Raw genomic sequence first — 21784 nt, forward strand, 5'->3', positions numbered from 1 at the left:
TACTACGTGGTATTTGTTAATGTCAAGAGAAAGACAAAACCTTTCTGTGGTTGCAGTGTTTTTATTAAAAGATAAAATTACCATTTTACATAGTAATCTAGATCCTCACATGTTACAATTACAAGTCCTAACAATTTTATTAACAGCTATTCTTACTTCCAATAATGATACACTAAAATGAACTGACCTTTGATCAGTGAAATGGCTTTAAATGGCTTTAGGTTTCCTCAGTAATTAGACAGTTTTTAAAGGTCAGTCAAAGAGCAGGAGGTTCATGTCGAACTGATGTGGATTTGGTGGTTGTCTTGACTGAGATAAATTAGTGTAATAATGACCAAGAAGAGAAACACAGACTTCAGTCAGTTTAGACATTAGGAATTAAACCGGAGATTTGAATTATCAGTATATTAAGGCAATGAAGTGGTCAGATATTTAGATATTAAGTTAGGCAAGTCCTAAAAAGCATACATTGTAAAAAGTGAAACCTAAATTGATTCCATTCTACATCCTGTCACTTTTAACCAGCTTGTGTAGAGTTTTTCTTTGTTTTTGCTTTGTGAACTTCAGGAAGAGATTAGGTGAGGTGACACAGCTAATATCTGCAGATCCTTCTGAAACCTGAAAGACACAGTTTACTCATTCAGCAGACTGACCAAAAACTTCGAGTTGTAACACAAAAAAATTACCTTTTTTATTCAAGTCAAAAATACTACTTAATATGGCTGATTCAATCAACTACATTAGGTTACTTTAAAAAGTCATTTTAACAATCAGGTAGAATTGTTTTAAAACATTTTAAACATCATCTGTTTCATGACTTTTTCCCTTTATCTTCACCCAATGAAGATGAAATTAACTCTGACAAAACAAAGTGGGTCTGAACAACAATAAAGTAGTTAAAAAAGGTGGGAAGATCCACTCAGACAGACCAAAGAAATAACATCAGTGGGGCTTTACCTTTGGTTTTGCAATTGAATAGTCAACGGAGAGGCAGTTAACACCGTAGGACAAAAGCACAGACCCTCCACCTCCTGCGAGAGACAAACGAGCACATTCCACAAGCAGCAGGCGTCTAAACCTGACTGTCTTATCTTAATGCACATGGAGCAGCTGTTGAGCTCAATTCTGGAAGTAATGCTGAAGTAGGTTTTTAATCAAGCGGTTTGAATTACTTATCCATGAACCAAAAACAATGAAAATACTTTTGGAGGAGACTTAGAGGAATATGCCTAAATAGCTCAGACATAAGCCAATTTGGAATGAGCTAAACAGAATTGAATAAACAGTAATTGAAGTTGCATCTCTGATTTTCGTCAGTCTGATTCAAACGAAACTCATCAAAGTCTTTTTGAATGATTCATTTGAAAATGTGGCTTATAAGAATCACTGTGAATCAGTGAGAACAACTCAATAAAAATAAATTTTGTTGTCATTGGTTTGCAGCACACATTCTTTTTATCTCATTTTTTTCAATTCATCAAGCAAATAACTTGAGTAAAATATGATTGGTTTTGCTGTGGCACTCTAGATTCAAGCAGTGCAGGAAACAATGCTGCATAGTTTGTGTGATAGGCGACATTTAAAATTTTACTCTTGCGACCTCTTGTGGACAGCCAGGGTTTTACATTACCTATATAAGATCCTCAAACTTGGCCCATCATTTGCTAAAAATATACTATAAATACAAAACAAATAAAAACACTGAACAGAACCAGAATATGGTCATTAAGTATTTCTGGGGCTTGATCAGAACCAGTACATAGCTCTAGATTGTAAACAAAATCAGCTAGCTAAAAAAGAACCAGGATAAAAGGACTGCACTTAACCTAGTCCAAGACCGTTTTGCCCTGCGTTGCCTTCAGAATTTTCCCATGGCAAACACTGAAAATGCTTCCTCTAAATTTGAGGAAGAGCAGCCCTAGCAGGCTTAAGTGGAGCACAGATTGTATTTATCCACTTTGTCAACAATAAAGTTCCTCAAGTCATCTGCCTCCTTCTGGAGTGCCTCCAAATCTTTTATCCTTTCCTCTTTTCTTTCAGCTGCAACCAGAATCCTTTTCTCCAATTCTGAAACAACAATGATATAGGAAAAAAATTATATTGCTAACAAGAAATTAACACCTACAGAAATCCGTAACCCATTATATCCCAATGCATACTGCTTCTTATGATACTGTACCTTCAATTTCCTTCATTTTATCTTCCACATTTTTAGCCAGTGTTTCTGCCTCTATTGTGATGTTCTTCAGACGTTCGTTAGCCTCTTCATTAACATTCTGGGTTGTGCTATTCAGTTTTAACTTTTCAAACTGCTCTTTCAGTTCCTCAAGATCCTACCAATGGAGAAAAGCAATCCACTTATAACAGGTTAAATATGCTATATCTAAAGGCAGCTGCACCATCTTTTAAGTTACTATTAGTACACTTTTAAACAGCAACCATGTTTGTACATCCAACATATAGCTTATTTAAATAAATATATGTATTTGTGCTTGTGAGACTTACCTTTTCGATGTTTTTGGCACTGTCCAGCACTGCATTGGCAGCATCTTTGGCCTCCTTCCCCTGAGCTCTGTTCATCTCCGTCTTATCCTTCAAGGCCTTGATTTCATCCTGTAACTTTTTGGCACGAGTCGAATCCAAATTATCCTCAATATGTTTTAGTTTAGGTTCAGTCTGTTTAAAAGTGATGAGAAAATATTGTTATAAAGCAGTTTATTAGGGCAAAAAAGTAGAAATTATCTCTCAAAATAAGTGATAATGCATTGAGAGCAAAACAACAAATCAAAAAGTAAAGAAAGTTACACCATACACGTCTGGAATGACATGAAGGTGAGTAAAAAATTCCTTTAAACGTGCATGTATTGTTTAGTAAAATAAACCATTACCTCATTAACTTTCCCCCTGATAACGTCATTGTTTTCTTCAGCCTTATCCAGATCAAAGAATATCTTGTCATTGAGCTTTGCTGTATCATTGAGTGCTTTGTCTATCTCCCTCACATTGATAGCCTTGGTTCTGTTCCTGGTTATGCAACAACCAAACAGGATTAGTGATGCTGATGTCCACAGGTTTAGCTTTATAAAGCACAATGACATGGTAAAAACTACAGCTTTGACACATTGACTTCATTACTGCAGCCTCACAAGATTTCTTGGGCCCTCTCCTTCATGTCTTCAGCAATTCTGGCTTGTTTTTCCAAGTGCTCTAGATCATCGTCGAAGTCTGTGACGTTTGCCAGGATCCTCTTGATGTCCTCTATCATGTCCTTGATCTCATCAGGGGATTTGGGCAGCTGAATGGACAACACAGCATTGGCCAGTTTCTCAATGTCCTCTGGCTTCACCAGCTCGTCTGTTAAGGTACAATACTCAACTAAATTTACATTTTACCATGTGCATTTTATTTTACTCTAAATGTACTGTAAATGTAAGTGGTAGTTTTGTCCTAAATAAAAATGTATTCTTCAGATTCATCCCTCACATCACATTAACGCTATATCCACACAAAGCCAGAGCTTTCCCTATCCGATCTTTTTTTTCCCCTCGTCTCAAGAAATATCTGCGTCCACACGAAACCACAAAACCGACACAAACCGATGTAGTATACATGCCAGACCAGTATGTGGCGTTGTAAATCTGCCACAGAGATACACTAAAAACGGAGAAGATGACTTGGACTATGCGCATAAACCTTGCGCGCGGTATACAAACGAACATGGAAAAATACATTTATTAATCTGTGTTAATGTTACTTAATAAAAAGACAATCGTTCAGTGTTTGTTCATGTTTTTGTTGCTGTTACGTGACGTAGCGGTATCTGACTAGGGGCGAGACGTGGGCTGATGGCGTCATCATTTCAGAAAATATATGGATTCGCTGTCCACAAGAAAACGCAAGGGCGCCGTTTTCAGATTTATCCACTCTGGGACCCGGTTTCAAAAAATATCGGTTTCACTCTCCCAAAGCGCCGGATCCGTGTGGACGAAACGCCTATAGGATACAAAATGTATGCGTATACAGCTAAACGCGTCTCCGTGTGGACGGGGCCTAAGTCTATATGATTTTCCCTTTGACACAATAAGAGACATTTATCAAAATGAAGACAGGCTGAAAAAATGGCAAACTTTTTGACAGTAGGTTCTATAACTTGCTTTTGGAAAAGCAGAAATACAGCGAGCGGTACACAAGGGCAGCTGTGCACAACTTTCTGTTTCTGGCACCCACTTTTCATGGAGAAGAAAGGAAGTCAAACATGTTTTCAAACAGCTGTTCAGATTTTTGTATTTTTGTTTTTCATCAAACAACACAAATACAAAAGAACAGAAACAAGGTTCTGGATTTTTCCTGTTATTTACTGTGAGTGCCACCAAGCTGTATACGTATGTAACAGCAGGGGCTTTGGGCATGTGACCAAAACCGCAAATCTTATCAGTTGGCCAGCTTTTTTCACAGTGTGAAAGATGTTTTGTGAAACACAAGGTAAGTGTAAGTGTGAATAAGATTTGAGAGCTATAGCTGACGGCAGGATTACAACAAATAACAACTTAAATTTCAATCTGTTCCTCAATTCACATGCCGAGAACTACTTTTATGGTACATTTGTCATTGACACTAGTCACTGTACTTCTGTTGTATGAAAAACAGAAGCTTGGACTTTTGATTTTGTGCTTCCCAAAATGAAAACACTACTACCGATTTGCCTGAGAGTGGCCTGAGGTGAGTAGATGAAATAACTATCCAGTTTCTTTTCCAGCCTGGATATGATCAAAGACCAGGCAAGCTTTACCAGAAGCTAGCAACTGATTCATTACATGCAGTACCTCTCAAGTAGTTCTTGAGCTTCTCTATGAGGTTCTTGGTGTCAATCTTTTCCTTCTCATATTTGTTCTTAGTCTGATTAATTTTATTCATCAGGTCCTCAGCTTGATCTTTGATGTAATTAGTCATTTTTGAGGTGCCCATGAGCTGTAAATAGAAAACAGAATGAGGCTTAACATTTACATGTAAAAGATAAAATGATACAAAAGCTTTTGTGGCTTCTTTTTCAAAAGATGCAACCTAAAGTTCCTCTGGAGACCCTAATATAGACACTTTGAACCACAAGGCAAAGATATGCATAAAGTATATGCATTAAAATGATAAAGTAGTAAGATACTGGTATGTTTTTGACGTGCCTTAGCATCCGCTTCCTTGAGTTTACTGCGCAGATCAGTAATGTTCTTCTCGGTCATCTCTGCCAGTTTGGAGGCATTGAGGCTGATGGGTAAACTCCCTGTACAGGCAGGACCCCCGCATATCCCACATGAAGCTCCACCACATTTTGCCTTCTCACATTCTGCATCGCCTGGAGCCCCACAGACCTACGGCAGAAAATTTGTCACTGCAATACACATATACTTCTTCTTCAAATTGCAGAATGAAGTTTTACTCTTCATTCACCTCCTTGTTGAGGCTGGCAACACTCAGAGCTTTCGCTTTCCTCGCCAGCTTTTCAATTTCTCCTATACGACACTTTGAAAATTCCAATGTAACATTCTCTCTCGTCTTCCTGGAGGCTTCTTGGGCCTTTTTAGCTGCTTCCACTTTCTTCTCACTGTCAATGAATTCTTCATAGAGCTTTTTGATCTTATTTAAAATATCTATAGAAATGACACACACAGTAGTTGCATAATAACTCACAAATGCCTTTAAAAGCTAAAATGAAGTGTTATAATGTTCACAAATGGTACTATGATTCTGCCAAACCAACTTTTCATGTTGGTAATCACTGAGATTTGACTTTTCATTTACAAACCATTAATAGCTTTTACATCTGTCGCTGGAATCTCTTTTGTCTTCTCCCTGAGATTCTTCAAGAGTCTGTTGAACTCAAGTCGGATATTGTCGATGTCAGTGTTGAGCAGTATGGTTGGATCAATAATGATTATGTTTGGGTCAATGGTCTCTGTTTCGTTCCTGAGGAGTGAGTAGAAAGACATGAAAGATAAAAGTGGACATTGTACAAAACTACTGTAATCATTCCCAGTTGCATCATTTCAAAAAACATGTTCATCATAGAAGATATGTGTTTAATAGTCATCTTAATTATATATTTGAAAAAATTAATTGATTTGGAATACAAATGAGCATTGTGTCATTGACACAGAAATATTGTAGTATTTCAATTAAATTGTGTAAAATTATATTACCTAATGCGTGCCAAGAGCTCCTCTAGTTTTTTTAGCTCATCCTTGGCAGTCATGTTAGCCAGACTCTGCAGCTTCTCCAACAAATTGCTTAAGTTTTGTAGTTCAGATATAGGCCGATCATCTTCAGGACATGGCCTTTTAGTTTCTATCCTCTCAATATCTAGTCTAACATCTGAGACAATTTTCTCCCAGAGGTGGTAGCAGTCATGGCAGGGTTCACAGGCAGGAAAGTTTGTGTCATGACCTGGGGCGCAGTCATCACAGAAAAGGCCAGTCACCCCTGGCTTACACAAACACTCACCCGTGTAAGAGTCACAAGCTGGATAAATGGTCCCCTCCATGTTACAGTCACAAGCTGAACAAAAGATGATATAATTTTGTTTTAGTCAGCAGACAATGTCTTGGAAGAGAGCAAAACTCTGTGTACATTAGCTTACACATGCACTGTATATCTGGGTTTCCAAAGTGATTTGGCCCACACTCATCACATTTTCTGCCTCCGTACTCTGGCTGGCAGAAACACTGGCCTGTGATCTAGAAGGACATAAAGTATAGGTGTAAAGCCCAAAAATCCATTATAGCCATCCATGTGATGAAACACTTCTTCTAAAGTGAATTTATTGTATGAATGATTATATAAACAGAAGATATTAACCTTGTCACAGATGTAGTTGAGAGCATGTTCTGGATCACAATTACATGGCTGGCACCCAGACTCCCCATCCAGGTTCCAGTATCCATCCTCACACTCATTACATAAGGTTCCCTTGACACCTGTGCGACATGGGCACTTGCCAGTTTCCTGGTCACAGAAACAGGGGCTTCCAGCTGGACACTTTGTGTCATCTGTGCCCCTCCGGTCACAAGAACACTCTTAAGTAGACAATAAAAACATGGCATATGTTGTTTACGAAGGCAAATAAAAACGTAATAAATAATAATAAATATCTGTTGCCCAAACAATGCGTAATTTACATGAAGCATTTTGTCCCATATAAAAACGTCTTTATCCCATCTGTTTTGTTAATGCATGTTATAGATCTGATTGTGAATGATTCATCCATGTAGTTGTTATTTCTTTTTTGGATTTCATCAAAATGTCACACTAGATCTGGTGACATAAGCCAGTCATTTAGTCCACTTAAATCTCACCCCTTCCCAATCAACTGTAAGCTCACATTCATTTTTGGGTATCTCCATCACAATGGAGAGTTTGCCCAATTTTTTCGATAATCTAATTTTTTTCGATAATCAGTTATGATAATCACTGGGATGAACATCACAATATGGAAGAAAATATCTGTTACTACTTCTCCGTTTAATTATGACTTCAATATTAAAATGTATGTGCTTATATTTTGGGCCACATTAACAGTTTTCTCTAAGTTATCTATTTCTTAGTTGCTATACTTATTGCTGGAAATACCCACTTTTTGATGTGTTCAATCCGCAGGAACTGGGAACAATTTTAGTTACAGGAATGCCTTTTGTGGGGACTGAATTAGCTCTTACGTCAGAGTAGGGTATAACCAAGTACAACAGGAACTACCAGTGACGTAAGTGTATGCTGATTGGCTGAACTCAAGCCATATGGCACCCGCCATTTCTAAAAAGCCATGTAAACACACAGTTTTCATGGGACCGCCCTGGTGGCTAGTTCCTATAACTACCCGGTGTGAAAGCCCCTAAAATGTTTATCATTTGCGTTGTCATTGTTTTGTAATTAGAAATAGAAAACCAGAGGAATGTGGTTCTTTTTGGTTGTTATTTGGGCCACATTAAACTTTTTTATGTTATGTTATTGTTTCACCCTGTTTTATGAACTTTGTAAGGTGTCCTTGAGTGCCATGAAAGGCGCCTATAAATAAAATATATAAAAATTATAATAATAATAGAGCACTGTATCCTTTTAAACCTGTACCTTTGCAGTCTTGAGCGAGCGCATTGCCATAGTATCCACGTTTGCAGCTCTGACAGCGCGGCCCCTCTGTGTTATGTAAGCACTGCAAACATTCGCCAGTTACAGCATCGCATGCTTCGCCGTCACGAGGATCAATGTTATTGTTGCAACAACACTCCTCACATCGGCCGCCTGGCAACCTCAGATCACCGTAGTAACCAGGAGAGCAGGAGTCACAGTTTAGGCCTACAAGAGTAAGGTAAAATGTTGGTGTTTTTATTTTACAGTGTTGTATCTTTACTTCCCTCACTGTGTGTTACATCAAACAGGTAACGGGAAGACTCTTTGATGGTTTTGGAAATGCTTTGTATGAAAGAGTGAACAAGGACCTGTATGTCCAGGCAGACATTCACAGTATGGGGCTCCAGAGTATGGATCTTTGTTGCAGGAAATGGCAAAGAAGCGCCCACTTCTGTTCACATCTGGACATAAGCATGGCTCACATCGCTTCCCAGAAACAGGGTCACCAACATAACCATCCTTACACCTGGAACAGAAAATGACCATTAGCATCTTAAAGGGATAGTTCACCCAAAAATGAAAATTCTGTCATTAATTACTCACCCACATGTCGTTCCAAATCTATAAGACCTTCATTCATCTTGAGAACACAAATTAAGATATTTCTATCATGACAACTCTCAGAAGATTTTAGCATGGTAATGGATTTGACAGTGTTTATTTATTTAGTCTTGGTGGAATAAATCTGCTACGCTTCTGCTGCTGAATTGCTTTTGCTGTTGGTTATTGCTGTATTTTTTGCTGTATATTATATGCTGTATTCTTTATGCACAAAAAGTATTCTCTTAGCTTCATGAAATTAAGGTTAAACCACTGATGTCACATGGACTATTTTAACGATATCCTTACTACCTTTCTGGGCCTTGAACTTGTCAGTTGCGTTGCTGTCTATGCAGGGTCAGAAAGCTCTCGGATTTCATCAAAAATATATAAATTTGTGTTCCGAAGATGAACGATTTGGAACGACATGAGGGTGAGTAATTAACGACATAATTTAAATTTTTGGGTGAACTATCCTTTTAATTGTAAGGATTCATTTATTGTAGTGTAACACTGAAAATGAAACAATATGATATAAAATCCTCTCTTACCTTTCACAGTGGGGTCCAGCGGAGTGTTCCCTGCAGTCCAGACAGTCTCCAGTGACCAGGTCACAGATGTCAGCCAACCCGTTGCATTGGCAACGTCTGCACAGGGGAAAACCGTAGTAACCAGGGTAACATTTATCACATCGACGAGCAGTTACTCCTTCTCGACACAAACATTGACCAGTTGTCTGGTCACAAAGCTCAGAGGTAGAGCCAGACGGATCACAGTCACATGCTAGAGGAGTCAATAACAAATAAGAATGTCCAAGATAAAGAATCTAGTTTACAAAACATGTGCTATGTTCTAAACACATTCTGTTTGTATTCATATTTCATATGGTTTCAAAAATGTTTTTTTAAATAATATGTTATATCATGTCATCTCTGAATATGAGAATGTGGCTTACGTGAGCAGCCATCTGGCCCAAGCCCATATGTCAGTGGAGTACAGGAATCACAGCACCGACCAATAACGTTGGGTTTGCATTGACACTGTCCACCGAATTTACTGCAAGATGAGCCATACGCACCAACATGATGACAGTTGCAAGCTGTTGATTTACACAGATGCATATAGTTAATACAAGGTAACAATGCATCATGGAATTAAATGTGTGTGTATATCTGTGATGTAAATTTAGACGATACTCACACACTGCACCATTGTGAATGAAAGCTGACATACTTCCAATAAGTTTCTCACATACTTCAGGAAGGGTGTGCTGTCCTGCCTGTGCGCCCAACTCAATACAACGGTATTGCTGAAACTGAGCTAGATATGACTGTGTGCAGAAGTTTGGGAGTGAGTCCACTTTGGGAATGAGGCCCATCTATGGAACGTGAATAAGGATAAATACATTTACTAAACAAAAGGTAGATCATTTTCAATGTCATCTTTTCCAATGATCTTGCAAAAACAAGGTCTGATTGTTTGAAATCTTACAGAGTCAATCAGGATGTATGAGCTGATCTGAGGGTCGGCAATGGGCTTCTTTCTAAAAGTAATGTCCACATGGTATTTATTACCATCACTGAGGCATATTGGAAGATCCAGTGTGGCTGTCCTGTATGTAAAGAGTTAAATGTAGTTAGATGAAGTAGATCTAGTAATAATTTTACTTGACATGAAAAATACGTTCAAGAGCCTGAGCTCTTAAATGATAGTTCATACAATGAAAGGTAATGGGGTCCAAAACAACATTTGATCCCACTGACTTTCAATGTATGAACAAAATGTATTTTTTCTATTCTGCAGGAAAAAGAAGATCACCCGTTTGGAACAGCATGGGCATTACATAAGTAAACAATGCCAGAATTTTCCCTTTTGGGTGAACAATCCCCTTTACTAAAGTAGCACTCCACAAAAACCTGTTAAATATATGCAAAATACACTATACCAAAATCTCACCTTCCAGAGGCTGGAAGAGTAAACATTTTATCAAACGGGTCATTCAGACAACGTCTATCCCCTGATCCAAAAGATACAACGTTCACAAAAGCTGTCCAATCATCGGTGGACTGCAAAGATAACATTTTGAGTACATAAATGTGAAATGGACCAAAACATTTCAAACAAACACTGACATTCAAATATTTAATGACAAGACTGGCTGACCTCTGGTTCATAGCGGACAACTACATAGTAGTCAAGAGTAGCTGGTATATTGCTGACATTAAATCTAAGTCCAGCCCCATCCTGAACTCGCACAAAACCCAGTCCAGTCCAAGTGATGGGCTGATCTGGGGTGCGCTGTTGCAGGATGACCTGAAGAGGTGAGCCTGGTTCAAAGGGGATTGTCCTCTGCACAGGAATGATGAAGTAAGACAATCACATTAAATTTTGTGACAATATAACTTGGACACATTGTTTATCTGACAGTTCAAACTTTACCTGGCCTTGTCTTCGTCTTCGAGTTTGCCGCTTCTCACGCTTGACCACCACAACCCTGCCATTACTGATCTTGAAGTCATAACCTCTCTGTCTGTAGTAGTGCTCACAGATGGGTAGTGTGACATGGGGGTTGAATGGGGTCGGAGACGGCTTCACCGTTGGGGGTTCAGGTTCTTTATAAGGTGTTGGGGAGGGTTTTGGGGCAGAGGGGCAGAGAGGGAGCTTGGTTGGTCGTACAGGTATCTGTTCCAGGGGGTAGACCAATGGAGGGGCTTGTATAAATGGAGAAATTGCCATCTGTGGAAGCGGAAGTGGAAATGACCCTAAGTCATGAGGATCTCTTCATTCTTATGAATGATTAAGAATATAATTTAGTATAAAAATCACATCCCAGTCTCTCACCCGAGGTGCTGCATGTTCAGCCTCATAGATATAGAAATCAAGCGGGGCCAGGAAATATCCAAGGACCGGCTCACTGCATTTGGGGCCTACCATGTTAGGCCTGCATTCACACTGGCCATCCACTGAGGAACATCTGTGTGAATATGCACATACAGACTTGTAAACAAGTAATCTGTGGTTTGTTTCAGAAAGGAAACTGTAGTATCATACTTGGTTCTCAATGCCCCTCCAATGTCACAGTCGCAGGGTAAGCAGCCATAGACTGTGTTTCCCAGACCCCAGTAACCTGGCTGGAAAATTGGACAACATAGCGGAATATCAACATTTCCAAGCATTAATAACTATTTAAGTTTATATCCTTGTGGTCTAATGGAGAGGTTCAGCTCACCAGACACTGGTCGCACTGTGGGCCGAAAGCAAATGGCTTGCAGATGCATGTTCCAGTTGTTTGATCACAAGGGTTGCCAGTGCGTATAGTTCCCATGAAATTACACCTACATACTGGACATGTATAAATGAATGAATAAGGATCAGATAAAAAGACAAGTAGGTAAATGCAAAAAGCCTTAGCTATTCAAACTCATTTTAAGACGTTATTGAGTAAGAAATGCGCCAGTTGAGTCCCATTCTGTGGGTGAAAGAACACTTACACTGACATCCACTAGGGTCGTCCCGGCTGAACCCGTAGAACCCAAACTTGCAGCGGTCACAGCGCTCTCCTTCAACATTCTGTTTACACACACACTGGCCAGTCACTGAATCACACAGACCACGGTCCACTGAGCCATCAGGATTACATTCACAAGCTGGATAGGAAACATCAGAAAGATCAGGCCTTTCCTAATGGAGAATGCTGTACAAATTCTTGTCCAGGCCATAGTAATTTCTAGTCTGGACTACTGCAATGCTCTTTCTGGCTGTACTTCATCATGTGCAATTAATCCTCTACAAATGATTCAGAACGCAGCAGCTCGACTGGTCTTCAATGAGCCCAAAAGGGCCCATGTCACACCTCTTTTTATCGCTCTGCACTGCCTACCAGTTGCGACTCGAATCAATTTCATGATATTAATGCTTGCTTACAGATCAGCCATGGGCTCCGCACCCTCCTACTTCCACTAGCTCTTACAAGTCTACATCCCCTCCAGAAACTTAAGGTCTGTAAGTAAGCGACGCCTTGTGGTACCATCGCAGAGAGGCACAAAATCACTTTCTGCTGGAATGATCTTCCCACCCTCATCCGGAATGCTAAATCCATAACAATATTCATGAGACAGCTGAAAACTCATCTCTTCTGGGAGGACTTAAATGCATCCTGAAAAGTTATTTAGTTAGTTTTTTGCCTCTTTATGAAGAATCGCTTCTTGGATTGCTCATTTGTAAGTCACTTTGGATAAAAGCATCTGATAAATGAATAAATGTAAACATCTAAGTACCCTTTCCACCGGAATGGAATGATTATTTCAGAGGACAACAATGAAAAACATACAATAGAATAATTTCTTTGTGCATCTAGAGGATTTTATTGTTCACCAGGTCACTCACGTATACAGGCATTGGGGTCGTCCATAGAGCGTTGAGGGTCCTGGTAGTAATATGGCCCACACAGATCACAATGGGGTCCAGCACGGTTGTTCCTGCAGTCATCACACACACCACCACTAACCCCACCAGTGGCCAGATAGCGTGCTAAGTCAAAGTGACACTTCTCTGAATGACCATGGCAGTTACACCCTGAAACATTGAAGGAAAAGTTGCATATGGCTTTTCATTGTTACTCCCAGTGTTTTAATGAGTTCCTCCAGATTGTCTTTTGTGTTTTAAACTATCAATAGTCTAGCTAAGTGCCACTTACTTCTGCAAACATCCGAGTCTGTTTTTCCACCTGGCCTCCAGGGGGCGTCATGGTAGAAGTCTTGACAGCGCTCACAGTTGAGCCCTGCAGTGTTGTGTTGGCAAACACATTTAGCATGTACCTTGAGCAAAGACAGAAAAAAAGCAAATATCAAATGACTGTAAAACATACAATCATTTTAAAGCATATATAATTTCTTTAAACTAAGCTAGTAATTTAAGAATAAAAACAGGTACCTACGTAAGCAGAGCAAAACCTTTCTACTACACTAAAGCATGACAGGTAGTAATTATTGTTAACTGCCCTATAAAGAAAAAATACATGTATGCATATTTTTCAGAAATGGTGTAAAGAACAAAGAATGTGACTATACTTAAAAGTCCTTCCTCAGAAATGTGGATGGGAAATGAACTGTTTCAAATGTACTTGAGAATTGTCACGACTTTTGTAATCTGAGCACAGTATGAGACATTAAGATCTCTTCTGAAAATGTAAAGAAGATACTTAGGAGACTATCTGAGCTCAGGAGAAATGTAATGGCTCCATTAATCTCAATGCTGTCTAGGAGAAACAGTTCAGATATTAAGGAGGTCTCATGTGTGCTTTTCCTTTTTAGCAGGAGTATGCTCACCATGCCAGGCTCACTAAAGGTATCTCCACGTGTGCCATCCACAGGAATGCACTGACTGGCGTGGCCATTGCAGAAGCAGCTCCCCCGAACCACCATCTCATAGAGGGCATAATAGTACTTATCCTGTGGGTTCCTCCTCCGTCGCGTGAGCAACGTGTCGCCCAGGGTGATCAAACGGGTAAAGTTTACTCGCAGGTTCGTCAGGGTGATCAGCTCTGAGGACCATAAGAAGTATTGCTTATGTTGTTTAAGAATTTACTGATACCATATCTTGTTATCGATATTAGATATTTAAATTTTTCAGTATTGGCTGTAACGTGAATAACTATTGTCTTATTGATATCGGCCAAAATTTAAATATCAGTGCATTAGTTATGATTTGGGTCCTGAAAAAGAAAAGCAGGTGCGAACCACTATGTTATGACAAGTTTGAAATTAATAGTGTAAATTTTCTTTACAGTGAATTTTTCAAAGTGTCTAGCTCACAATGAGCTCATCATTAAAATATCGAGGCCTTTTGCTTGTTGGACATGCCTTTAGGCATCATCCTGGCTTGACATTTTTATTACTGTCATATTTCTAAAAGAAACAAAACATCTTCAAACAAGACATGAACCTTGTATAGTAGGGTCGTAAGGATCATGGATGTCAAAACTGGGATCCAAGGCTTTCAACACCACCTGGATGAAAAGCAAAGTTAGACTGAACCTGATATGTATGTTAACAAGTAATTGAAGAGATTGAATTAATTCAGGATTGCTCTGTGACTATACCTCTCCATCGGTGGACGGCTCTGCCCCAGAGTAGCGACTATCACAGATAAGGTCATCAATACTGTCTGCTAGCCCCTCAGAGACACCGGGGAAAGAGTTGGCACAGTCCTCCGCAAAGTAACGGAAAACCTTCCAGGTTCTCCCGAAGTCTTTCGACCTCTCGACCAACATGGCAGCAGGCCGAAAACTCTGTTTGAGAGCATTTGTTATCAAAAACATTATCAAATAAAATATCAATGAATTCAAATTTTTAAATGAGATACATGGAAAGCATTGTACGTACCTTGAACGTCAATATCAAATGACTAAACTGAAACATTGATTCCAGATCCAACTGAATGCTGACTTCATGCACACCTGGAATTTTTAAATGAAGTAAAATTAAGTTTAAATTCTAGGTACCAGCAGAATTTTACTTAAATTAATTTCATGCAAAGAAGGTAGTTTGAGGAACGCACCATTCTCGGACTGCCACCAGCTCATCTTGCGTTCAGGTTGGAAGGTGGTGATGATGTTCTCTACGCGGTGGCTGTTGGGATTGTGGTGGAGATTGTAGGGGCTCCTGGAGTCACAGATGAAGCACTTGCGCTGATTCTGAGTTTTGAGATAAAGGGCAATAATGTATTTTAAATGGCAATATGTAATTTTAGTGTGATGAAAAGAATGAAACTTGTTTTTCTGCTCCATTAACAGTTATGGCGGGTCAACCAAATCAGTCAGATTCATGAATGAATCATTCAGGGATGCATTTCTCATCATGTTGCTGGTTAGGCTCTGGTCTGCCTGTGCTGTGCGCGTTCATATATTTTGGTGAAGGCGTGGCTTTGGAGAATGATTTGCAGGAAGGGTGGGATCTTATGCTTTCAAAGCTAGCTACCGCTCCGGAATCGCCTAACTTACCTTTAGCTACCACACTGCAGTGCATCGTTGGAGAAATTAACTAGCTGATCTTGACTGTTTCCAGAAACCGTAGTAACTTTCTTGCACATCTGTCTTTCGAACCATGTTGGTTCAACAATATACAGTAACAGGTTGTTAATGACGTCAAGTAGGTGGTGGAGTAATAACTTTTGCTAATAAGCATTTTGAGATCAAATTAATGTCCGATTATAGCTATAAATAACAAGCATGGCATCTGAGGACTACTTTAATAGGTTTTGTTCTCTGATGTTTTGCTTTATTTCCAGATTTTTTATTTAATCACAGGTTCCCCAGGTACCAGGTGCTTCCATTTTCTTGACAAACTAAAATAGTTCAAAGTTTTTGTTGGAAGTATGGTTTTGTGAAATACAGAATTGGTAATAATGGAACTTGCAACCATAGTTGCTTAACAATGCTTTAGGGAAATTAACCCCAACCAGTTTTGGATCGGGATCAAAAACTGATGATTCAGAAAACAATGATGTGTTCAAAGATTGAACACGACTACTTCTCTCATGAACTCGCCAAGGAGAGTAAGGGTGGATGGCAAGATTTTAATTGAATAAGGACTTATATTTCAGTCTGTTAGTCACACAAAACCAGTGAATGCTTTCAGAATACTTGGAATATAGTGCACAGAGTCTTATAGACTACTTATTGGGTTTACTTTGGAGCTTGACAGCCGCAGGCTTCATTCACTTTTATTATATTGAAAAGACCCACCAAGAAAAGATGTTCTTCCAAAAAAATCACCTTTTGTGTTCCATGGAAGAAAGAAACTTCTATGGGTTTGGAACAACATGAGAAAATGAACAAATAAAAACAGAATTTCCTGAGTGAATTATTCTTTTAAAAACGTCATACAGTAGGGAGTAAGTCGCAGAAGCTCCTGCAGTAATGTATTATTCTATGTAATTAGTGTCTCCTGGCAAAAATTCACAAGAATTTCCTGAATATAGTAGGGATAATGAGGGGGGATATGCGGGATACGTCTTTGTTGCAGGCATGTATGAACAAGAGCTGTCCATCCCATCAATAATCTCATTTTAACACCTGAGAAACCAACCCGGCATGCATTCAGTGTTTTTACAACTTCCTTTTATTTATACCACTTGTTATTGGAAGCACCATTGCGGTGGGCTCTTCAGGCCAAGAAAAGTAGTGTAAATATACAAAATGATTGCTGAACGACACACCCACATACCAGCTTTATCACCTGTATAGACAGGGCCGGGGGTATGAGGCGGGAGGAAAGGGGAATATGGAAACAGGCATAAATTAGTCTTGTGGCAGGGAAGAGGTAATGACCTATACGACAGCTCAGGGAGGCATATCACAACTTGTCTTTAGTATGTATCACCCAAAGGGTCAGCCAGAGTGCTGTCAATCCACACTGAAAAAAAGGGGGGAAAAGCATTCCGTCTCTTTTTAATCTCAGTGTGGGTGCTGAAAAGAGACCACTTTGGGCTTGAACTGTATTCTGGGTAGTTTGGATTGGGAAGATGTTATGTAAATATGTCTGAGAAAACTGTACTCGGAGTCCTGAGGGAAATGTATATGCTTGAGGGTTCAAGGACTTGGCAATTTGTGATATCTTTTCAAATATTTTTCCAAGTTTCAAAGTGAAGTGTAGTACTAAAATCCAGAGAAGCCTTTCCCTGCAAACCCAACAAGCAATGTTCTGGGAGCAACTCTTCGAATCTACTTTCATTTCTGGTTTAATACTCTGAAGACATACATATTTTAAACCACATCACTGACATTCAGACCTCTTGAAGTGTTGCGCTTTTGACAACTGACCTCTAGGTATCCCAGGATGCAATAGTTTTGTGGTCTGTAGAGTCCACAGGTTGAAGAAGCCTTGAGCTGGGCGGCGCGGCCCACCATGAGGTCACCGAGGTTAGGATAACATGAATTCCCCACACATTCGTCCTGGAGGTGGACTAGAGCAGCTATCACTACAAATCACAAAAGTTCAGTTATTCCAGGTTTTATGTTAACTAGACTTCAAGTAATAAAGTTAGCTGCATATTGATGACTCAACCTGTACTAAAACCTGTTCTCCAATCAAATGCTTTCTAGACAGAGAATGCCCCTCCCCTCAATTAACCTGCTATTGGCTAGCAACAGCAAGCAGGAAATCAAGAAACTAAAGCCTATTGGCTGTTTAATAAAGGGAGGAGCTTTGCAATATGCCACTCCCAAACTTCCTGTCTTGTACCTTCAACATACTTTGTATACGCCAAAAAAAATTGGTTTTACTTGAGAAAACATGACAATATATATTTGTCTTTTCTAAACAATTTTCAGTAGTTGAGATCTGGCAGCAACAGCACATTTTTTCACTTAGAGGAACAGACAGATTTTTTGTGCATTAAATCTCACATGCCAACAAATCAATGCGCAAAATTAACGATTCTTAGCAATACAGTTCAGGTGGCAAAGCTGAACCGTGGATCCATTTGCCTGAATCCTTTCGTAACGGGCACAGATTTGCAGGAAATAACTGTCATTTGGCAAATAAATAATTCATGGCCAGTTACACATGTATTCCCAATATTTGCCTTATGATACACCTCAAATAACAAGGGAATTTATGGTAATTTTAATATCTGGCCAGTCCCCAAACTTCTTCTCTCAAATGGCCTGAATATGCAGATCATTCACAGCTTATATGAAATGAACTCCTCTGACGTGACAAAATAAACATCTAAATATAAACCTTATTAAGCAGTGAAACAACTCTTTAAATTTTAGAAAAAAATTCGATATAAGTTTGAGAGAATTGTTAGAACAGTTTGCAAGAGCGTGATTATAGACACAAGACACAAGATGTTTTTCCTAGTAGTTAAATGTCCCAGACAACCTCCCATGTAGCTACTTGTTAGCAACCCCTTTTTTAAAGACAAGTAAAAGCTTGAAATTAAAATCACAAGGAAATCAATTATTTCAAGCATTTAAGCAAAAACCCATTCAAAAAAAACCTCGTTTCTGGGTTTTGGTCATTTCTGCACTCTATACTTACAAAAAAATAATGATATGAGAAAATAATCTCTGCAGGCTGCAATTTGCAGCTTAAAAGTAACTATCGCCTGATGTACTTAACTAATTTTCAGGAATAAAAACAGGATACTTGAATAACAAAAAATGTACAAAACAAGTATGAGCCAGAACAATTGCTAAATGAAACTGGCTTTGTTGAAAAATATACAATGAAAGACAACTTGTGCATGTTCGAGGATTCAAGTGTCAACAAGTGGGGAAAAATTCAATCCAATGGTGGCAAGTGATCACATGTTTTCCATGATTGGGCTCATAGGGTAATTTCACTGTCAGCTTGCAGCGATGTCAAAGACTTGAGCAGACTTACAGAGGAGCAGGAACGCCGATGTCTCCAATCGGATCAGCATAGCTGGACCTATAGGACAAACGGGTGTGTGAGGAGAGCGAAAGGATGAATGAATGAGTGGAGGAGGAGGAATGTGATACAAAATCAATGTGAGCAATATGTCACAAAAAATGCAGCCCTTGCCATAAGGTTTACTACCGGTTTAATTAAAGCAAGGTGTTGAAACATCTTTCTCATTGAGTATTCTGCAATCAAAATGTCAAGTACAAGCAATCGGATAAACACCTATGATTTGCAGACTCTCAGAAGTGACTGAGGGCATCTTGACTGCATTTATCAACACTTTATCTGCACTGTTAATCAGAATTTATCTGGATATCTGTATTTGGATTTATCATTTAGCAGGATATAAAAAGTCAAATTTGCATCATTAATCATACAGACAGACAGATAGATAGATAAAGCAAGCTTCATTTTAAGGACATTTTTGTTACTTTAAGTATGATAAATAATTTTGGGACTGTTTTTTTGGGGGGTGTCCACTTGAAGTCTGCTGTAAAATCTGGGTCCTGAAGCAAACACTTAAGAACTACTGACATCCATTTACTTCAGTAGTGTGAGATGAGCCTGTAATTTGATCAGTTTCAGTATATGACACAAAGAGGAAGCATAGATCATTCACCACAATGCACTAGTCCAGTTTCATTCAAGAAACGCCACAATGTATTTACGTGACAACAGCCCTGGGAGTACAGGTGGGCTTCTGTTTAAGTCTTACTTGTGATGAAACAGCGAATTTAAAACATGCAAGAACAAGACACTCATTATAGCATTAGATTTGCTTTTAAGCAATGCAACACAGCAGAACAAAACTGGAACTGCCTAAATGTAATTGTCATGCAACCAAGGCCTGCCATCATAGCAGTTGGTACTTCATAAATATCAACAAAACTGATAATATTACTTATTTTATCTGGATTTAGTTGGCTTTACATTTTATTTGTAATTTTATTTTTAAAAATGCCAAATTTTAAAATTCTACTCTCTCCTCACTTCTCTCTCTCTCTCTCTCTCTACTTCATAAAGATCGACAAAATTGTGCTCAAATTTAATATAATATTGCTTATTTTATCTGGATAGGACAGTTTATCTTTCATATATGATAGTAATAGTAATATATTAAATTTTGGCACAATTTTGTTTATCTTTATGAAGTGTGTGTATATATATATATATATATATATATATATATATATAATTTTACAATTTGGCATTTTTAGCAGAAAAAATTTAATTACTATATTGCAAATAAAAGAAAATATTAGTTTCTAAAACAAAACCAACTAAATATTTAGATACAGTATTGTGATATTAATGGTAATATTAAAAATAAAATAAAAATATAAGTTACTGAATCATTAAAAAACAAAATTGCTCTTTTAAAAACACAATAAATTAAATTATTACATTTTCTAACAAAAACTTGCTCATTAACACTACTGATTATGTTAAAACAAAGTCAAATAAAACATTTGACATTTGCACATTAACAAATCTTATTTTGTTGAGGTTATGTTCTCTTTTTCTTAAAAAAAAAAAAAAAAAAAAAGACAAAATATGCTGAATTCATCAGATTATTTTAACCACAATGTATCACCAAAAAAAAGCTCAAAACACATTTTTTATTTTGGACAAAGTACTGACATAGATAACATCCCACAACTGTATATTAACAAACATTCTAACCAAGAAATCATTACATCACCTGTGACAGAATATTTTCCACACATACCTTTGCAGATGAAGACAAATAGCATGTGGTTGGACTAGACTTGACTGAACAGCTTCGGCTTCTACCAAAAATGATTCATCATAGTCCAATACTCTATAGAGAACAATAGAGCACTGACTTACAATTTGCATGTCACTGTATTATTACTCTTAATACTGCAGCACAGCTGGTTACACAGAAACGACTATAAACACTTACACACTTTCACTTCCACGCAGCGGGATGGAGAGTTTGAAGGTGATTAGACGGGGTCTTCTGCTGATGATCTCAGTGTGTTGTGGTCCCTGGCTTGTGTGCGTGTACCTGTAGCTGCCAGCAATGGATTGTGCAGCAATAACTCTGAAAGCTGAAGCTTGTAAAGACACACCTGAGCTCCCGAGTGTGGGAGAGAAGGAAGAAAAGCCCCAAGGCTGTGTGAGGGAAAAGGGATTATGTTGCATTGAGAGTTGATTTATGCTTGTCATGAGAGGGAATGATGGCTGGATTCATTACGGGACGCAGTTAATGACACATCAGAGTATAGAAATGGGGTTGACAAGCAACATGAGTTTACGCACTTGGATTAAATGCTTCATACTACTGCTTCAGAAGGTGTGTCTACTAAGAATGCATTTCTTTAGAAGAATGAAATGAATGTTTGTGAATATATAGAGTGTGGTACAGGCTAGAGAGAGCTTCTCCCAAGCTATCTCCCAAGAATCATTATAAAATAGTACATTGAGAACAAGTTGTAAGAAGCAGTTATAAAGCAAATACTGCTCTTAAAATGCTCAGGGGAGTCATTGCGCCTACTTTTTTAGTTGTTATACTAAAAGCACCAAATAATAAAAATAAACTATTTTGATGTCTGCTATAAAATCTGGGTCCTGAAGCAAAAACCTAAGTTGGACCTCATTTTTAAATGTTGTAC

The 21784-nt window shown here is 38.5% G+C and overlaps 1 protein-coding gene across 1 annotated transcript; it reads right to left on the reverse strand.

Moving 5' to 3' along the window:
* Positions 1 to 134: 134 nt before the first annotated feature.
* Positions 135 to 21188, reverse strand: lamb4 (laminin, beta 4). Its single transcript, XM_016277716.1, has 36 exons — positions 21073 to 21188; positions 20875 to 20967; positions 19104 to 19151; positions 17534 to 17691; positions 15271 to 15406; positions 15096 to 15169; positions 14813 to 15001; positions 14656 to 14719; positions 14040 to 14254; positions 13409 to 13529; positions 13099 to 13287; positions 12204 to 12359; positions 11942 to 12054; positions 11764 to 11843; positions 11554 to 11686; positions 11152 to 11448; positions 10876 to 11061; positions 10669 to 10778; positions 10204 to 10324; positions 9913 to 10090; positions 9668 to 9811; positions 9264 to 9495; positions 8481 to 8638; positions 8113 to 8337; positions 6847 to 7064; positions 6629 to 6725; positions 6192 to 6546; positions 5798 to 5958; positions 5443 to 5642; positions 5178 to 5363; positions 4824 to 4968; positions 3147 to 3354; positions 2889 to 3024; positions 2506 to 2676; positions 2180 to 2333; positions 135 to 2067 (listed from the first exon to the last, which is right to left on the reverse strand). Exons 2-36 carry the CDS (start codon positions 20897 to 20899, stop codon positions 1928 to 1930), a joined length of 5523 nt encoding a protein of 1840 aa, XP_016133202.1. The 5' UTR covers positions 20900 to 20967; positions 21073 to 21188; the 3' UTR covers positions 135 to 1927.
* Positions 21189 to 21784: the final 596 nt, after the last annotated feature.

This window comes from Sinocyclocheilus grahami, unplaced genomic scaffold (assembly GCF_001515645.1).
Source record: "Sinocyclocheilus grahami isolate Dianchi unplaced genomic scaffold, SAMN03320097.WGS_v1.1 scaffold115.1, whole genome shotgun sequence".
Classification (NCBI taxonomy): Eukaryota; Metazoa; Chordata; class Actinopteri; order Cypriniformes; family Cyprinidae; genus Sinocyclocheilus; species Sinocyclocheilus grahami.